Genomic DNA, 19,690 nt, shown 5'->3' on the forward strand with positions numbered 1-19,690 from the left:
ATTCTCTTTGTTTGAAAATGTCTTCAGTGTTGTAATCAGACTCACAGCAGGGCCGGATTCACACAGAGTTTCAAGTTGCAGCCATCAGGCTTCTCATTTACTGAGCTGGGTTATAAGTGGGTCCGTGGCTTCACTTACACTCACTGTCAAGCACCTGTGTGTGCAGGTAGATTCCCCTTAAAAGCTGTCTGACCGCCCCGTTTTTAACTCATTTAAGCAGGTTTTCATGTTTCTCATCACACTTTACCACCTGCCGTGCTAATAACTGAGTGCAAACATCACAGAATGTATCATTTATTCATTAGAATCAAAGTGAATCGCTTGAAAACAATGTGTCAAAATAGCAAAAACTGGATTCCTGCTGTTTATAATTTAAATTATTATTTTATAAAAAGGTCGTGCAACATAAACAGCCTGAATACTTAAATATGGAAAGGCCTGATTAAGTCTAATCAGTGCAAACTGCCATATTAAGATGACAGTATAGATTAGCATTATAGCATTACAAAAGGGCAGCTCAAGCGTGCACATCACAGTAACCAGGGACATTAATAATTGTTCAAATCTGCAGGGATCCGTATATTGCTCACACACGGCCTCCTGGTGATCCTTACATTAATAAACATGCGAAAGAAGAAAGATCAGCACCAGCAGGCGTCTTTTTAAGGCCTTTATATGAAGTAATAAAGACAAAAAAAACATGGATGGGCAGCACTTTTAGAACTTTTAGCTTCTAGGAATTAAACTTTTTCTCAAAACTGCCAAACAAATGGCTCCAGATTGACTCCCTTCAGCCACTGCTTGGTATTCGGTTCTCTTATTCATATAAAAGTCACTTTCACGCTCCCAGCTGTGAGGACATCAAGGGGTAACAATCAGCGGTTACAGATACAGGTTTCAGATGCCAGCACATTTATATTCATGAGGATGTTTTAGAGAACACTTTCCACATTAAATCAATGGCCCATTCATAAAAGGAAAAAAATAAATAAAATCATTGAGAGCAACTGTAAAGAAAGGTCTTTTCACATAAAGACTGAGCTGTCAACAGCAGGCAATACAGCAGGCACAGATCACGAGGAATGATCAACGGCTTCCTGAGAGTCACGCACTGCAGCAAATAAACAGAGTCAACAGTACTGAGGTCATACTGAGACTCCCCGCGTCTTTTCCTATAAGCAAATCAATATCACATTCATTTAAGCACAGCACGAGCAACCAGTAATGCATATCCTACTGTGGAAACATTTTACATCCCACAGTACGGTCAGGGAGGCATCTGAGCTGTTCTCCAAATCCAGAGAGTCATCATAAACATCCTCACCGACGGGACCGACAACATCAGGAGCTACAGATCCCACTGAAATGAGCCGATTGTTTTGAAAAGCATCGGAAATTATAATATAAGGGACGACTGGCTGCAGTTTTTAATTTCAGATGCAAGAAAAAGTTCATCTGGGCCAGAAATAATCAACATCCAAAGGACCATTTTATCTATCACTCCCACAGCGAGAGGCTGACACCTCTTAGAAGCTCATATAAAGCCTGTTTTACAGCCGAGATAAGTCAGCAGCTCCACTGGAAACGTGTGCAAAGATGCATCAAAGATTTTCATCCAAGAGAACTATTCGTGTGGAGTTTTCTTCTCCACGCAGTGCAGTTTGAAATGTGTTTAAAGCATTTTATTCTTCATAAAACACTTTGAAATGCACAATGTTTCCATTCGGTTTTACATGCCAGCAGTGCACCAGATGGACCCAGGTGGAGATGTGCATCATATCCAACTACCCCGTCAAACACGTGTCTCTGCACTCTTGTGAGCAAAATAGCAGGATTCAAGAGTATGAAAATGTTGCTTTCCAAGTTGATTACAATACTCGGGTGCTTTTTGTGCAGGTCAAATTGGCACAACAGGGGATTGTCCATCCGTCCATCTGCTATGCTCGCCTAATCCAACCCAGGGTCACGGGGGGGGGGGGGCTCTTAACAGGATATTGTTCAGGAGGGAAATCGTTTAATATGTTTTGATCCAAGAATCCGATGAAAACCTTCAGCTTTTTTGCTTCAGTGCAGTCTACACTTGAGCCCGCTTTGTGTGGAAAACGATTAAAATCAAAATCACAGTTTAAGCTCAAGGTGATTAATACTTGACCAGACAATCGAGTGGTGCGACACCAGATCAAAAGAGTAAATAAAAAGCTTAAATTAAGTTGAAGCACAGCGTTAAAGTGGGAGCTGCAGCTCAGGGCCACTCGACTCACACTAGGGTTGAATGACTGGACAAAAGCGACTCTATTTTTATATTTTCCAATTCTTTTTTTTTGCCACCTCGATAGTCCAGCTAATTAGCAATTAATAATTAAGGTTTTGCACCTCTGAGCTGGCAGCACTTATTGTCACACAGGCAAATCGAAGTCTGTGGGGAAGACCTGGCAGAGCAATCTGCTACTCCTGACAGAAATGCTGGTGTTGCTCTGCAACACTGGCATGGCCGGGGAAGCATTATCCCGCCTCTGTTTGGTCAGCATGAACAAGCAAAGGTGATCCATAGCAGGGCTTCTCTTTGCTGGGTTATAGTGCTGAAAACGCTGCGTGGGAGAGTGTAGGAACTCACTTGGCTACCCCTGAGCAGGCACCTCTGAATATATATCTGCCTGCACCTGTTGGACTGAGGGGGTTACCATCAATTCATCTTGATGGTGAGAAATGTCGTCAATATTACCAATGCTCTCCTCAAACTGTAGAGACAATGAAGTCTTTAGTTTCTGTTCAGGCTTTAGGATCTTTTATTACTGAAATTCTCTTGTGGTTCCAAAAAAAAAAAAAAAAAACTAGGGCTGGGCGAGTTAACTCGATATTATCGCGTTAACGCATTAATTACTTAACGTCGATAAATATTTTATTGTCCATTAACACGTTTTATTTTTTTTTTTATTTAAAAATTAAAACAAAAAAAAAATCTTGAGGGCTTTTGTGCCTTTAATGGATAGGAAAGTTCAGAGACAGGAAGCAGGGGGCAGAGAGAGGGGGAACGACACGCAGCACAGGGCCGTCCGATACGGGACTCAAACTGGGGCCAGCTGACTATAGCCTCTTGTACATGGGGCGCCTGCTCAACCCACTACGCCACAGACCACCCCTGTTTTATTATTTATTTTATTATTGTAAAACTCTGTTGCTCACAGGCTTTTATTTTGTAAAAGTCTGTTGCTCACAGGCTTTTATTTTGTAAAAGTCTGTTGCTGTCTGCTGCGGAACCGGAAAAGAAAGTAATCGGCGGATCCACCAAACAAGGAGAAGGGTACGGAACTTTTACTCGGCCATTTTCATTTTAAAGTTCTTCCAGACGGCGGAGTCGACAGAACCAAAGTCATCTGTAAACACTGTCAAGTTGAATTGTCTTCTCAGCGTAGTAGTTCCAGTCTAAAATATCACTTAAAGACAAAACACACAACTGATAGCAGCAAGTCATTCAAGGAAACAGACAGTGGAGCGAGGCTTCTACATAAAAACTACAGAAAGATGCTGATGTTAAAAGTGTGTTTGCACAACAAATGTTATGGCACTTTCATTCATATGGCAGCACATTTAAAATAAAACTAAATGCTAAAAGCTATACACTACTTTTGAATTCATTTTTGGATTTTGTGTACAAATGCGATTAATCAGGGAATTATGTGATTAATTAGATTAAAAATTTTAATCGTTGCCCAGCCCTTGGTCACATTTACACCCTAAAAATCTCCCCAACGACACACCGTCTCTGTGAAATGTCCCATGAAAACCATTGAAAAAGAAGTGCCAACACCTCTTCATGGAAAACATGTTTCCTCTCCCTGAGAGAGCAGATAAAATAACTAGTAAAGCTTTATCAACCCTGCACAATGAGACTTCAGTATCAACGGTCCCGTGTTAAAGAGTCCTGGAGGGCAAACTTAGAGGCCAAGGCACATGACTGGCTATTTTCTATTTGGTGGGCCCATAAGACCGATGGGGCTAAAGCGCCCACGTCCAGACACATGCAGCCGAACAGGAAAACCCAGAGCCACAGAACAAACAGAATGATTCAGCTGGACGTGATAATGGGCTCTCTCTGCATTACAGACCCTCACACCACTTATCATCACCGAGTGGGAAAACAAACCTGCCGCGGCCGTCAGGAATGTTTAGAGAAAAACAAATAATGTGAAAAAAAAAAAAAAAAAAGAGGTAAAAAGGTAAAAAGCTTTTAAAATAGACAATAAGCCATTTGACATACAGTAGCTTGCAGAAAACAAACCGAAGTGATCACCATCAGCACAGCTTGTGTGTTAATGGAGCGATGAACGTTAAATACCTCAGACGTAGATCTCAGAAGGCAGGAGGATCATCTTTTAAACAAAGTTGGAACAAAACCATCAAATGTAAGATCAAGAGAGTTTTAGGAGCCCATACATTGTTTTGCTCATCATTCATTTTGGGTTTGATTTGTTTGGTCTGGTTGCCACGGTGACATGTGGGGCTTGGGTCACATGGCAGGTGACAGCCGTCGGTTATAATAGGAGCTGAATCACCTGCAGTTGTACACGTTCTCCCCATCTTATGTTGCGCGTGTGATCGGAAAAGCCACCGGTAACCTTTTTGTGTTTCGTATTAAATAAAATTAATATTAAATTAAACACGTTTTAAACTTACCTGGACTCGCCGTGCTTCTCCAGGACCTATTCTCAGCCTCTCGAGCGACTTTAGAGGGATCAGAAAGCCACCATAAGTGCTATTTCATCCCTTTGCATTAGCATTTCCCCTTTGTCTCCTTATAGAATCATCACAAAAGCCTTTAAATAACCCTGAATGCTGCGTTAAAGTTTCACATGCTATGATCTGTTGCTATAGGAGCCTGATTCAGTGTGCAGCCAGGAGCAGACTTATAATGGATAATGAGTGTGTGTGTTGCCATGTGCCTTCTTTTCACATGGTTACCACTGACAGGCCATTACAATCTGTCAAAAATATGCATGTAAAGAACACACTGTATGCATATATAATATTCTAGGTGAAGTATATCGTCTTATTTTATTCTTGGATCCTCAGACAATTTATTTAGAGGAGTAAAACGTGTTACTGATAGAAAAAAAAACTACAGAATTGCGCATCATCCTCTGATGTTAATGATGCACATTGGGTCTCAGAGAGGCTGCTACATGAAATAACGTTCCCATATCCGGCAGTAGACTAAATGAAATACACAGAGACAAAAATTTAAAAAATAGGCTTAACTAGCACATGTAATGGAGATATATTTGAAATTTGCCATTAATCACTATTAAACGTCTCTGAAACTTGAATGCTTATGCCGAACAAAGTCAGCCCAGGAGGCCCATTATGCTCATTTCCAGCTGTGTTCCAGGAGAGCAAAAGATCAAAATCTTACACCAACATTAAGACCACAGACAGTGGAGGTGAACTGCATGTATTATCTTACTAAAAGCTATTCTCTGACATCCGTTTGGATGCCACTTTGACGTGCACTGCACTCCCACCCCCAAGATCTCAATCCAACCGGGCCCCAACCGGGCTGCTTCGGCAGTGAAGGAGGGACCCACAAAACGCATCAATATATAGTTAAATACATCTTAAACGTGCCATTTTAACGGTGCATTTACATATTGGTCACCTCTGCGCCTTTAAAAAAGCGTCATCAGAGTTCTGAACTATGAAAGAGAAAGATGAGCTGTAACTCTTACGCTTTACGCTCATACACAAGACAAGATTCAAGGTCTTTATTTGTTAAATGCACAGCATTCAGGTGCATAAAGGATTCAGCGAAAATCGTCTTCACACGCAGCCTCCTCCGATCAGGTTTTTTTTGCTAAAATGACGCCAATTGTCTCTTTAAAGCGTTGATGTCATCTGGACAAAGCAGGCAGCACTGTGAGGATCATGTTCTTTGATTTCTCCAGTGCATTTAACACAATTCAGCCTGATCTGCTTCGTCTGAAACTCCAGAAGACTCAGGTGGAGGCCTCAACAATCACCTGGATTAATGACTACCTGACAAACAGACCACAGTTTGTCAGACTGAAGAATTGTGTGTCTAACCAGGTGATCAGCAGCACAGGAGCACCACAGGGGACTGTACTCTCACCATTCCTTTTCACTCTGTACACTTCAGACTTCCAGTACAAGTCAGACTCCTGTCATCTACTGAAATATTCAGATGACTCTGCAGTTGTCGGGTGTATCAGAGATGGACAAGAAGCTGAGTACAGAGAGCTGGTGGACCGCTTTGTGGCATGGTGTGGGAACAATCATCTCATCTTGAATGTTAACAAAACAAAGGAGATGATTGTAGATTTCAGGAGAAACAGGGTCAGATCAAACCCTGTTTCCATCATGGGAGAAGAAGTGGAGGTGGTTGAGGAATATGAATACCTTGGTGTTCATGTGGACAACAAACTGGACTGGAGACACAACAGTGAAGCAATCTACAAGAAAGGACAGAGCAGACTGTACTTCTTGAGGAAGCTAAGGTCCTTCAAGGTTTGCAACAAGATGTTGCAGATATTCTACAAGTCTGTTGTTGAGAGCGTGATTTCCTCTTGCGTCATCTGTTGGGGCAGCAGCATCAGAACCAGGGACCTAAAAAGACTCAACAACCTGATAAGGAAGGCTGGTTCTGTTCTGGGGACGACTGTGGAACCTCTGGAGACAATAATGCAAAGAAGGATTTTGCATAAAATCAAGAGAATTATGGACAACCCTGAACATCCTCTCCATGAGACTGTTATCGGAAAACAGAGTCTCTTCAGTCAAAGGCTCCTTCAGTTTGGATGCAAAACGGACCGCTACAGGAAATCATTCCTGCCCACAGCCATCAGCATCTATAATAACTCCTTGATTTAATTGAGTTACATCAACATTTAATTTCCCTCTGGGATAAATAAAGTATTTTTGAATTTGAATTGAATTGAATTGAATAATATTGAACTAAAATGACCGAGGGACGATTAGAGAGCTTAACTTAAGGCAAAATAGACTGGACTTGTTCAAATGAATGAGCTTAAAGGGATAGTTCGCCTCTTTTGACATGAAGCTGTATGACATACCATATTAGCAATATCATTTATGAACATTTTCTTACCCCCCGCTGCGTCCTGTAAGCCTCGTTTTGGCATTGACGAAGGTAGTCCGGCTAGTTGGCTGGGGTCCCGAAAATAAAGCGTTTTGCTTCTCAAAACAATATGCGTTCAAAAGAGTAATACATTTGCATCACAAAATCGTTCATCCAGAAAAAGTCAGACCTCACAATCGCTTGGCGCTATTTTTGCCTCCCTTCATATCAATGCGTACAACTACCTGCCGTTAGCTGCACCTGTTACGGTGTTTACTGTTTACACAGCACAGTGATACAAAGGGAGAGAAAATAGGGCCAAGCAATTGTGAGGTCTGACTTTTTCTGGATGAACGATTTTGTGATGCAAATGTATTACTCTTTTGAGCGCATATTGCTTTGAAAAGCAAAACGCTTTATTTTCGGGACCCCGGCCAACTAGCCGGACTACCTTCGTCAAAGCTAAAACGAGGCTGGAACTCGGCTCACAGGACGCAGCAGGGGGTAAGAAAATGTTCATAAATAATATTGTTAATATGGGATGTCATACAGCTTCATGTCAAAAGAGGCGAACTATCCCTTTAAGTCAGTCTGCCTGGTTTTATGCTTTATTTCACACACCAGTCACTGTGTAACCGTTTGGCCAATACCACCCAAAGAAGCCTCTGGTCTGGTCATCTTCAGCAGACTGAGGTTTCTGACTACAATCTGGAATGATGAGTAAATGTGTAAATGTTTGACAACAGGTCATCGAAACGGGTTCAAAACTACCGACTTTTCACCCCGACTCAGACTGGTTCCAGTTACCTGATCACTTCCCAGTATAAGCTTATTCTGTACATGCCAAGCTAATGGCTCCTCGCCATTAGCAGATTAGCCAAACAACGAGTCCTCAAACTGAAACTGTCATTCAAGTCATTTGTTCATACGCCTCGATATGGATTATAACTAACCTACGGGGGCAGAAGGGAAATATGAGTCATGAGCATTCCCACATCAGAGCAGACGTCATTTTTAAGTCTTTCTTTGAAAAAGCCACAAAGTACATTTATGGAGGAAGGAGAAGGGCTGATGGAGCAGCTAAGTGCTGCGTTTTCAACAAAAGGGGCTTTTTTTTTTGGGTGAGTCCAGATCAAGACCAACGTTTGTTCTGTCAATAACAACAATTTTGTCTCTTCCTGGTTGGATTAAGGCAATAAATTTACTTGATTAAGGTTAGAAAGAGGCCGTGGTGAGGTCTAAACAGCATAATCTTTACAACATGACTGTCTGCTTGGCTTTCGACAGTAAAATCACTCTGTTTGGTTTGGAAAACAATCCCGGTTAGGTCTAATAAAAACTTGGAGCTAATCATTGGCCATATCTGCCTGCATGAACAAGCACCACATGGGCAGTTTTGGGCTGCTGACAAGCAGCTAATGTCACACTGATTGCAATTCAGTGTATATATCAGTCTGTGCTTGAAATAATGAAGATTAATGGGATTTTTTTTTTTTTTTTTTTTTTAAACTTGCATAACAAAACTGGCGAATCAGCCAAAAAGCAGCAGCTTACCACTTCATTACAATCCAAATTCTCTGAAGAATTATCTCACCTCATGAACGATTGCAGGTTAGGGATTTGTAGCACAATCGCCCAAAATAATATCACCACAAGTGTGAATTTCTACAAGGCAAACGAACTCATTAAAGCTGATGAACGCCAACGGTGCAGACCAACATGTTGCTGAGCTCGCCACAATGGAAGCACAGCACTGCGAGAGAGAAAACCAATTCTCTTTTTGTCATGACCACCACACATCGTTTCTCTCATTTCTTTTCAAAGAAATCCCTCAAAAGGACGCAGAGAGCTGAAAAAACAGTAAAAACACTGAAATACCCAAATAGATCAGATCTTCAGGGAGAAACTTTTAAGCCGTGTTGACATTAGAAATAACAGCGAGGAGACCGAAAAGATAAAAAGAACATTCAGCAGGAATTATTAATCTCAATTTGACCCGAAACTAAAAAAGAAAAACGTACAAAAACAACAGGTGCTCTCAGGAAACACTTAAGAGAAGTTGGTCGATGTTTGTGAAATGCAATCTGTTGCTAAGATACAGGAAGATGGAGCACAGTTTTTCTGTGTCAGCACCGGTCTCCAGAAGGTGACCTGCGTCCATGTTTGTTTCAAATACAATCTGAAAAAACAGAAGCATCCTGTGCCACAACATACCAAATATACTGCCACAGGGGGACAAGGACGAAGTAAAGATGAAATCCACTTAGATTATTCTCATTTAGGCTGGTTTCTTCTGTCGCATTACAGTGCATGCGGCTCCCCAAACGGGTCAGGACCAGGAGTGATGGGTGCAGCAGCACGGCAGGTAAATGAAGGAGAGACGATGTGGACATCTGTTTCGAATTTCCACACATTACGAGCAACAGGCGAATCAATTAGACAACCAGAAACCCTGTTACCACTGGAATCCTGCCAACTGAGACTGGTCCACCCTCCACTTATTTGCAGAGGAGAAGGGAAACAGGGATTTTCAACATAACAGTGCCAGAAACTGAGAAAACAAGCTAACAAAACAGCCCAAGGGCACAACTCAGGAGAAAGTATGAAGTTATCGCAAGAATGACGAGGACAAACTAAACAGATGTTAAATCATTTTTCCCCATAACAAAGATTTGCAGAGGTGTTGCATATGAATTAACTTTCCTTCTCTGTGGAAGGTTAGCAGCTCAGGGCAGAGATGGGGACTCAAGTCGCTGTGACTTGGACTCAAGTCGACTCGAGTGGCTGTTTTGATGACTTGTGACTTGACAAAAAATAAAAGACTTGAGACTCAACTCGGACTTGGAAGTTAAAGACTCTGCACTTGACTTGACTTGAGACACGATGACTTGAATGACTTGAGTGTTAAGCATCTAGCATAACTTCGAGCTTTGTTCGTCATTTAAAGATCCATTCTGACCAGTAAGTGCTTGTCAAATTAGCTAATATTATCCTGTTAGCCTAGTCGGTAGTTAGCTAACGTTAGCTAGATATGATACGGGGTGGACAGGTTGGACACATTGGCCGATGATGTTTACTGACAGTTACTTATATCTTGTCTTTTCACTTTATTAAGATCAGATTCTGCAGGTAAAATTGCAATAATAAGGTGACTTGAACTGTTACAGGACTTGAGTTGACTTGCCCAAGAAAAAATTACTTGGGACTTACTTGAGACTTGAAAGCTAAGACTTGATACTTGCACATGTGTGACTTGGTCCCATCTCTTGCTCAGGGCAACATTAGCTGCATCCCAATCCGACCACACAGTTTGTGGTTGTATTGCATTGTGGGTAATGCAGCCACCAACTTTTGAAGTGTGTTCAACATCTGTTCCAACCAGTCATTCTGTAATAGTGACAGCAGCACCCAACGTTTGCCTCCTTGCTGCACATCATTTGCTGCGGTTCGACACTGAAAACTTCACCTTGATGGTTGCTGGACTTGCCAGAGGTTTCTATCCTGAGAACAAAGATACGGAAGCCCAGAGCGGATGTGGTACGTATAAACTTTTTTTTTATGGTTTTCTGGAGATAATTATGTCGTTATCTCGAGTTAATTTACCGATGGTTTTCGAGTCCACTTTTTCTCCCCAGTCCGCCCCTGTTTATATGTGTTTATATGTGTTTTATGTGATTTGTTTGTCTTGTAGAGATAACTTTCATATCAGCCCGCGTCCTTTAAGGAGACGGCCGGCTCGACTGCAGCTCAACAGGCGTTTACACCTCAGTGATCCTGCTGATTTTGTCGACTTCATCAGTGACCAGCTGAGGGGACCAGGCCGTCTCCATGGTTACCGAATGATACATGAGAGGTGACGTTATCATTTTCTCGAGATAAATAACTCGTTATCTCGAGAAAAGGGGGTAAAAATGGGTACACCTTTGCCAGAAATACATATAAACAGGGGCGGACTGGGGTGAAAAAGTGGCCTTGAAAACCATTGGTAAATTAACTTGTTATCTCAAGAAAACGATCATTGTTTTCTTGAGATAACAACATAATTATCTCGTTATCTTGAGAAAACCCATCAGAAAAAAGTTTATACGTACCATGTCCGCTCTGGGCTTCCGTACAAAGATCTTTTAGGGTCCACAAACTAAACGCAGAAGAACAGACATCAACAAACTAGATGTTCGAGTTCAAACTGGACCATTACACACAAACGGCTTCTCCACAACACTGTAACTGTGACATTTTCTTGGCATCTGCTTCACTTTGAATGCAAATTAGCAGTTGTTTAAGCTAATGTAATTACATACAAACGCTTCCTGTGAGCATCAGTGCAACCTTCGAAAGGTGCTTAGTGTGTTTCTACTACAAGCACCAAGGTCCACATCCGGGAACTTATCTTACCCCAGAAAAGTCCCAGCTTGCAGGCTAATGCTTTCAAAGGGCTTTGAATGCTAACACTTTCTGATGTATCAATATTCTCCGTCTTATTTCATTTAAAATCTGTGGCTGTATGCACAGCTGCAACATGCAGAGCTACAAGAATGAAATAAAACTATTTCATCATGTAGACATGGATCATTGTCCATCTGCGTTAAATTGCTGCAGCCGGGGTGCAAACACCAGACTTTAAGAGCAACATTTGACGGACTGAGAATGAAAAATGGTTGGAAATTAACGTCCAACAGAACTATGAAACAAAAAATGTCTGAAACTGATGATTATTCAAGATTATTTTGGTGGAAAAATGACAAAACTTAAAGGTTTTTGTAAGAACGGAAGTATTTCTATATACTAATAAGTGAATAAAAGTAAATGAATAAATAAAAACACTCGCCTCAACTTCCCATCTCTGTCAAACCCATAATTCTCTAGGGTTGTTCAGGCTGAATTTGGAAAATATACCGTGGACCACCCACTACTCTTATCTGGGGCCACCAGAGTTCGAATAGCATCGTTTTTAGTTGACGGAAAACACTGCATTTCCTCTCCAATCCAATGAAAACTTGTGCTGTCCTCCATAAACAGTCTTATGGGAAACTGAAAGACATGGTATGAAAGAGGCATTGGGAATGTATGATGAATGATGTTGCATTCTTTTTTTTTTTTTTAATAAGAGGACATAAAGAGCATTATCTTTTGGGTCTCACATAAACAGTTGTTGAAGCCATCGATAAGCCAGGTTCTACGTATGCAGGGAAGAACAGACAGGGTAAAAACAACATGGTGGTGAGGAAAGAACAACAAATACAGCAGCCTGTTCCCACACACCAGCATCAGCACATCAAATGACTGCGTGGCCTTTGCTGAAAATACAAACAGATACAGGCTCACACGCCATTCACACGAAAAAAAAACGACTCTGAACACCTAGATATTAGACTGGAAAACAAAGGAAGTTTACAATGTTAACGCTGAGAAGACAGGAAGTTTAACTGTCTAATGGAGTATATGTTTGAGATGGGGGGTCTAAATGTCATTCTAACTAAACGCTCTCTTAAAACCATGTGACCAAAGTGTGTCGACCCAATGACACTTAAAGGGATAGTTCGCCTCTTTTGACATGAAGCTGTATGACATCCCATATGTACTATGAGCCGAGTTCCAGCCTCATTTTGGCGTTGATGAAGGTAGTCCGGCTAGTTGGCTGGGGTGTAAAAAATAAAGCGTTTTTCTTCTCAAAACAATATGCGTTCAAAAGAGTAATACATTTGCATCACAAAATCATTCTCCAGGAAAAAGTCAGACCTCACAATCGCTTGGCGCTATTTTCCCTCCCTTCGTATCACTGCCTGCTGTGCAGACCGAAGTGCAGACCGAGCAGTAAACACCGTAACAGGCGCGGCTGGCGGCAGCACGCAGTGATACAAAGGAAGAGGAAATAGGACCAAGCGATTGTGAGATCTGACTTTTTCCTGGAGAACGATTTTGTGATGCAAATGTATTACTCTTTTGAACGCATATTATTTTGAGAAGCAAGACGCTTTATTTTTTAAACCCCAGCCAACTAGCCGGACTACCTTCGTCAACGCCAAAACGAGGCTGGAACTCGGCTCACAGGACGCAGCAGGGGGTAAGAAGATGTTCATAAATGATGTTGATAATATGGGATGTCATACAGCTTCATGTCAAAAGAGGCGAACTATACCTTTAAGCCCATTGGCAGGGTTCTACAGCTGTAATAGCCACGAAGCCCCTGATGTCAGGCTGTCCAGCAGATTTTAGAGGCTGGCCGCAGGAGTATCGCCACCAGTGATGTGGCTGCATTAGGGTGACGCGTGTATAGATCTGTTGCTTTAAAGTGGGAGGATGTTATTCAAGGTGGTCGCCATCCCTGATGTGAAAGTGTTTTAGCCTCCATGAGATCAAACACGCAAGTTGAGGCCATCCTGAATTCTTTATGTATGGCTGTCAGATGTACAACTTTACTGGAAAACCGGAAAAACTGGAAGATATATTTGAGTCAAAACAAGTCAAAACTGTAACAAAAATGGACTCATAAAATAGCCGATTGTCTTGTTGAAGAATTCAAGCATAAATCCCTCCAAGTTAATAGATCTTTCCACATACCTCAGAGAGGTTTTTTTGGGCACAATTGACATTAATATGCAACTTTCACGGTGTTCTTTCTGGCATCTTCACAAAAGTACTCTGTGTCTTAAACCCGTGGTGTTAAACAGATGTTTATGAGTTGCATGGAGCCCAAATAAAAACAATAAACTAGGTCAAAAGCCAACAAACTGGTGGGAAAAACGAGCAACAGAGTTAGAAGTTGCAACGACACACAAACGCAACAGAAAGCAGAGTTTTGGAGTTAATAACACAGAGCGGTACAACTCAGTAGACTGTGCAATTGTACCTTAAACACATTTGCGTGAGCACCTTTATTACAGAGAAAGTCCGCCAGCCATGAAGAGAGGCTTTGAATGCAATATTGGTGCTGTAAAACACTTCCAGAGGCATTTGGATGTTATGAGGGACATGCAGGCTCAGCAGCACATTAACAGAATAGAATATCCCCTGAAACTAACTAAGCTCATTACAAGTCCTGATGAAGTAAAACAAGCTAAAAACCTGCCTTTTCCACGGCAGAAATTCACTTATTCAGGAGTTTAATGTGTTTATGTCCTCATCTGATCAACTTTACGATCAGTATCTCCATATTTTGGCAGATGAGATTCATCGATGAAAAGTAACGCTCAATCACTCAGGCTGCGATTAGCAAACAGACACTGACTGTATGAAATAATCGGTCCTAAATATGGGATTTATCTGCGGCCAATATTCAGAGAAGAATCTAATTAAGCTGCAGATCTGAGCGGTTGTTTAAACATGTAATAAATCCAGTCAAAGAAGATGTCGGATAAACATCCTCTGCATCCTCCTGTATCCTCAAAAAAGCAATTACATGGATGGGTTTTCTGAAGGAAAGAAACAATAAACAGTCATAAATCCAATCTAGACAGGAACACGCTGCTTTCTTGCTATGGGAATGCAGTCAGTGTTGTGAAAATTAATATTCTCATCTCCGAGGTAAAAGCTAAAGTGTGCAGATATGCTTCAACGTTTGATGTTTAGATGTGTGTCGCGATGCATAATAACAGTCATTTGATGCTACTGAACAGTTAAATGGAAGAGAAGTTAGATTTTTCACTCTCTGGATCCGTTGTTGGTTGGGTTGAGATTTGGAATCACGAACTAAATCCGTCCGTTTGGTAGGTGACTGAGTTTGTGCTAAAAGTAAAGTTGTTGGCTCATAACTGGAATACTTTATTAGATACAACACCTAAACTTAGAACCACAGCCAAACCAGCTCCAGAACTTTTATTTTTAATCTAATCTTTACACATCTCGTGATATTTTGTCTGAACAGATATTCAGCACAGAGTTTATCAAGTCAAATTAGTTGAATAAAAACACTGGAACACAGGTTTGTGCCCCGTTTGGACTGAACAACAGGGATGCCATTTCTTTTGTGGAGGTTTTTTGTTGCTGCCACTTTCAATCAAAGGACACATGAGATAGTTTGTAAGAAATTACAGTCGAAGCTATTTGGGGAAAGGAAGGCAATTCAAGTAAATAATTTAGATGAACCGGTCATCTATCACTGACTGACACTGGCCAGCATCCATGAGATCAACAGAATGGAGCCAGATGTTTAAAAAAGAAAAACAATCTCATCTAATTATGAGAATACCCCCACCCCCACCCCCCAAAAAAATTATGTTGCTATTTACCTTATTTTCTGGGGAGATTTTCTTAATTGTGATCAAGCAAGAATCCTCATGAGTAAAGAAAAGGAACACATTATTCTACTCGTCCATTTTCCATGCAAATAAAAAAGAAATTAAGACTCCATTACCCACAAATTATTGAAAAAGAAAGACATGAATCACTGCCGACAAACTTTAAGAGCATTTTGAACAAAAACAGGCTATTTGGAAAGTACAAGCATCATTTGTTTTAAAGTTTTGGTTGTACGGCCGATGGATTTGCAGAAATGTGGTAAAATGATTAGAAGAAATACATCCATTTAGTGTTGAATCAGGTAAAAATCAAATGAACTATCAACCTGCCCTGTACTGTACCCTTGCACTTACCATTAGGTTATTATTTCAACAGCATAGAATGACAGAAAAAGCTTAACATACATATAAATTACAGGTGAAAAGCACTCCGGGTGGCGTACAGTTATATTTAAAGGGACTGCCATGAGCGGATATTGATGAATGGGATGAGTTGTCTTTAAACAATTGTACCAGGACGCCATGATCCAATGTGTCCGCAGTAAAACTAAATGCACAAACCTAAATCTGGATATGGGGAGGGCGTTTTTGAGTTGTTTTAAGTAGCCAGTATTGTTTCTTCTGCATTCTTGGAGAGGAAGACCAACGCTGCACTCTGTAACTTGGTTTAACCTAAATGCAATTAAATGATCCTTGAAAATTAAACCATAATTTAACTGTAAGCTGTGCTGATTATAGTTTTATTTTTTATTTCATCACAAAGCAAAAATTTGTATGTGATATTCTACTAATCAAACCTGTTGAAGAGCAAAATCCAACAAACTCCTTAATGTTCAGAGGTTGGTAAAACGTTGCTGGTTCTCTACAAAAAAAACTTTTTTCCTTAATATTCCCCTAAAATATCCCCTTAAAATGCCCTCTGGCTCTGAGCAGCTGCTTCTTCCATGAAGCCCAATGTCTCTCTAATCATCTGCAGTGGTCAGCATTGCATGTTCAGGTAACAACAACATAGGATGGAAACATTTTATATAAAGGTGAGCATCTACAGAAGGTTAAAGTGTTTATTTTCAGAGACCAAACTCGCGGAGCATCACACACTTTCTAGGATCTGTCTTTTTTAAATGTTTGTTTAAATTGGTAAAATCTTATTCTCTTCTTAAACTTGCTGTAAAGAAGTTCCCTTTTTCATTCCCCGTCTTGCCCCTCAGAGACTGCGCGTGTTTTTTTTTTCAAAAGCTCCAAACTTGCATTGCCAAGATGGGTGCACAAACATAGTGCTGGCTAATTCTCAACATCCTACTTCTTATAACTGTTTGTAATCCTATTTGAACTTGAGAGAGAAGTTAAACAGCAACAGGCGGTGCAGGAACTGCGCGTTTTTCTGCGCGTTATGGCATACAATGAACGCGCAGAGTGCCACATCTGTGAGGATTGTTAGGAATCTTAATTAAGACGCACAACTGTTCCACATACCTGCTTCCAGATGAAGCTGTCCACTCCGTTTAACATCCAAGAAATGGCCACGTGAATGGCGGACAGAATAACTCCAGTGATCACCGCGGCGCGCATCCGGACGGGCAGGAGAGTGTAGATGACATGGATGAAGAACACGGTCCACCAGATCCCCTCCGAGGCACTTCTGGGCTGCACGAGCAGCACTCCGATCACTTGGATCACTAGCACCACCAGGATGACCACATAGCACACGACCCACAGGTGGTCCTGGTGGAAGCCGTTCCTGTTGCAGACCACGATGAGTATGAGCGTGAGGAAGATCGCCACGGAGAACACCACGACGTACGTGACGCTCGGTCCCGCTGTGCCACCGGAGCAGTGGAAGCCCAGCATGACCGTGAACACCAGCACGAGCACAGCCATGAGCATGGTCAGGCTGCTCTGGTTGAGGCGGAAAAAGTAGCGCTGGTAGAGCCGCTCCAACTTCTCCGACTGGAATTTCTTGGATTTGAAAATGTGCATGACGCTGGTGCAGCACGCCACGAAAGAAAAGTTCACTTCTGGCATGACCTCCTCCTGGTCGGTCACCGGCTTGACTCTCCGCTCTTCCAGACCCAGCTCCACAGACTTGGGTCTCACCTCGCCGTCTGGACGTTTAGTGGACGCGCGGTTGTTGTCTCGGCTCTCCTCGCCATGGTCCTGCCAAGCCGACCGGGACCTGAAGCTGACCCTGCTGACGGTCGTGGAGGGTCGCCCGGGCGGCCGGTGGTCCGGATCATCGTCCTCTCTCCACCGGCTATTGGTCCGGGTGAGCTTCTTGCGCGGGGATCTGGCTGAGTATGGGCACCCGTTGGCCACAGACTCAGACTCTCCCCAAGCTGATCTGTGCTCGGTCCCTCCCCTCAACCCGGGCGCACCGACTCCGGGTGGGCTGACACTGTTTGATCTAGACATCGTTGAGTGAGGGAGGCAGCGACACAACAAATAAGCACAACAGGAAAAGTTTTGTTCCACTGAAAAACGATGTCAGGGAACTATTTAGTCACAAGGCTGTGGCGCTTTAAGTGAGTGTCATAAAGTGGATTTCCCATTGTTGGCCTCGGTAGACACAGCTTGGGTAAACAATCTCCACTTTTAGAAGCAAACATTGATTCTTAAATGATTAAAATTTGAAATACAAAAACAAAGAGAGGTAAAAAAAAAAAAAAAGCTCTGGGAATAAAATCAATTGAACGTGAAAAGTCAGAGGGGATTCGCCACAAGAGGGAGGAACATTTAATCCAGGTGGATTTGGCTCTACATCATTTGGGCCCAATTAACGTTCATCCGTGAAGAGGTCGCACGGCCGTGCGCGCTGTAAATGGAATAAAAGCATTACACAACTCAGATGGTCCCCAGAGATCATAGCGCAGTGCCATCAATTACTGTGGATCCGTTATTTCTGCGGACATGTTTCCTGTATTCATGTGTGCGCTCTGTGGACAGAAAACACGGATGTGCAACCCAATAAAAAGCTGAATCCCATGTTGGCCGCTCTGATTCCGTCCAGTCAGGTCTTGGTGCACCTGTATTGAGCAAGCATTTGGGTCTTTGACGGAAGTGGGAGCCTTACGTTTGGCCAAAAAGCATCATCACGATCCTCTCACGCTTGCAAAGATCGGAGCACAGATGTAAACTCAGCCGCTCCTCCTCCTCTGGCAGCCGCAGAACGCAGCCTCTTGGTCCGTGGCATGGCGTGGATTACCGCACGGGGCAGCTCATCGTGCAAATCTCAGAACAGAATCAATGACCAACAGCTGTCCATCACTGCTCACATCCCCAGAGAGAGGCTCCCGGTTTGATTCGCAGCCACGCTCTGCGCACAGCTAATCCACGGCCGGAAAGTGGCAGCATTTCATGCCGGTCCAGATGAGCGCTCCCGCAGCCTCGGACAACCCGCTCGGTGTCTGTTTGGAGCGTGGCATCACAACATATTTACCGCTGATTGCTGATTTAGTGGTCATTCAACCAAGTGTGCTTCCTGTGGCCCGCCTCTCCACCGCGCTTCCATTGGAACAGGGAAAAGGGTGAGTCACACTTTGACGCGCTTTCATTGGATCACAGGCCGGTCAATCCCAGAACGGAGGCTGCACGAGCCCCCCGGGCGCTTTCGATGAATGGGCGGGTCTATGCTCACAGCTGGAGAGCCAGCACGCGCGCCCCCACGCCTGAGATGAGGGGCCAATCTTCTTCACTCACAGAGCCCCGTGTCCCCCCATTGCTCAGGATTTCAGGCCTGCGGGTCCAACACTAAAACAAAAACATTCTATATAATTCCTTCCTTACAAAACAAGAAAATAATGTTCTCACCTTTTGGGTGTTGCAGCTTCCTCTCCCCAGGTAGACTAACTTATTGGGCAGACAAAAACTTTCAGCACCCAATTTCTATGTGATGTGTATGGAAGCCCGTTTCCGCCACTTAATAAAAATAAATTTAGAAATAGTATCACATAATTATGAGTAGTTTTGAGTAGTTTTACTCAATTATGAGTAGTACTACTCGTAATTTTAATCTAATCTTTACACATCTCGTGATATTTTGTCTGCAAATATATTTAGCACAGAGTTTATTAAGTCAAATTAGTTGAATAAAAACATTGGAACACACGTTTGTGCCCCGTTTGTACTGAACAACAGGGATGCTGTTTCTTTTGTGGAGGTTTTTGTTGCTGCCACTTTCAATCAAAGGACACATGAGATGGTTTGTAACGTTGAACCATCTGAGAAATTACAGTCGGAGCTATTTGGGGAAAGGAAGACAATTCAAGTAAATAATTTGGTATCTCGTATCTGATAGTATCTCGTAATTATTAGTATTAATATCTCATAATTATGAGATACTATCTCATAATTTCGACTTAGTATCTCA

The 19,690-nt window shown here is 42.3% G+C and overlaps 1 protein-coding gene across 3 annotated transcripts in view; it reads right to left on the reverse strand.

The window, feature by feature from the left end:
- The window catches only part of adcy5 (adenylate cyclase 5), a 111,531-nt gene extending 92,749 nt beyond the window's left edge, over positions 1 to 18,782 (reverse strand). For all 3 annotated transcript variants that reach the window (XM_075479986.1, XM_075479987.1, XM_075479985.1), the window contains exon 1: positions 16,801 to 18,782. In XM_075479986.1, the coding sequence (XP_075336101.1) occupies positions 16,801 to 17,736 (936 nt within the window). In that variant the 5' untranslated portion in view covers positions 17,737 to 18,782. The remainder of the gene's footprint in view (positions 1 to 16,800) is intronic.
- Positions 18,783 to 19,690: the final 908 nt, after the last annotated feature.

The sequence above is a fragment of the Odontesthes bonariensis genome, chromosome 12 (assembly GCF_027942865.1).
Source record: "Odontesthes bonariensis isolate fOdoBon6 chromosome 12, fOdoBon6.hap1, whole genome shotgun sequence".
In the NCBI taxonomy this organism is placed as follows: domain Eukaryota; kingdom Metazoa; phylum Chordata; class Actinopteri; order Atheriniformes; family Atherinopsidae; genus Odontesthes; species Odontesthes bonariensis.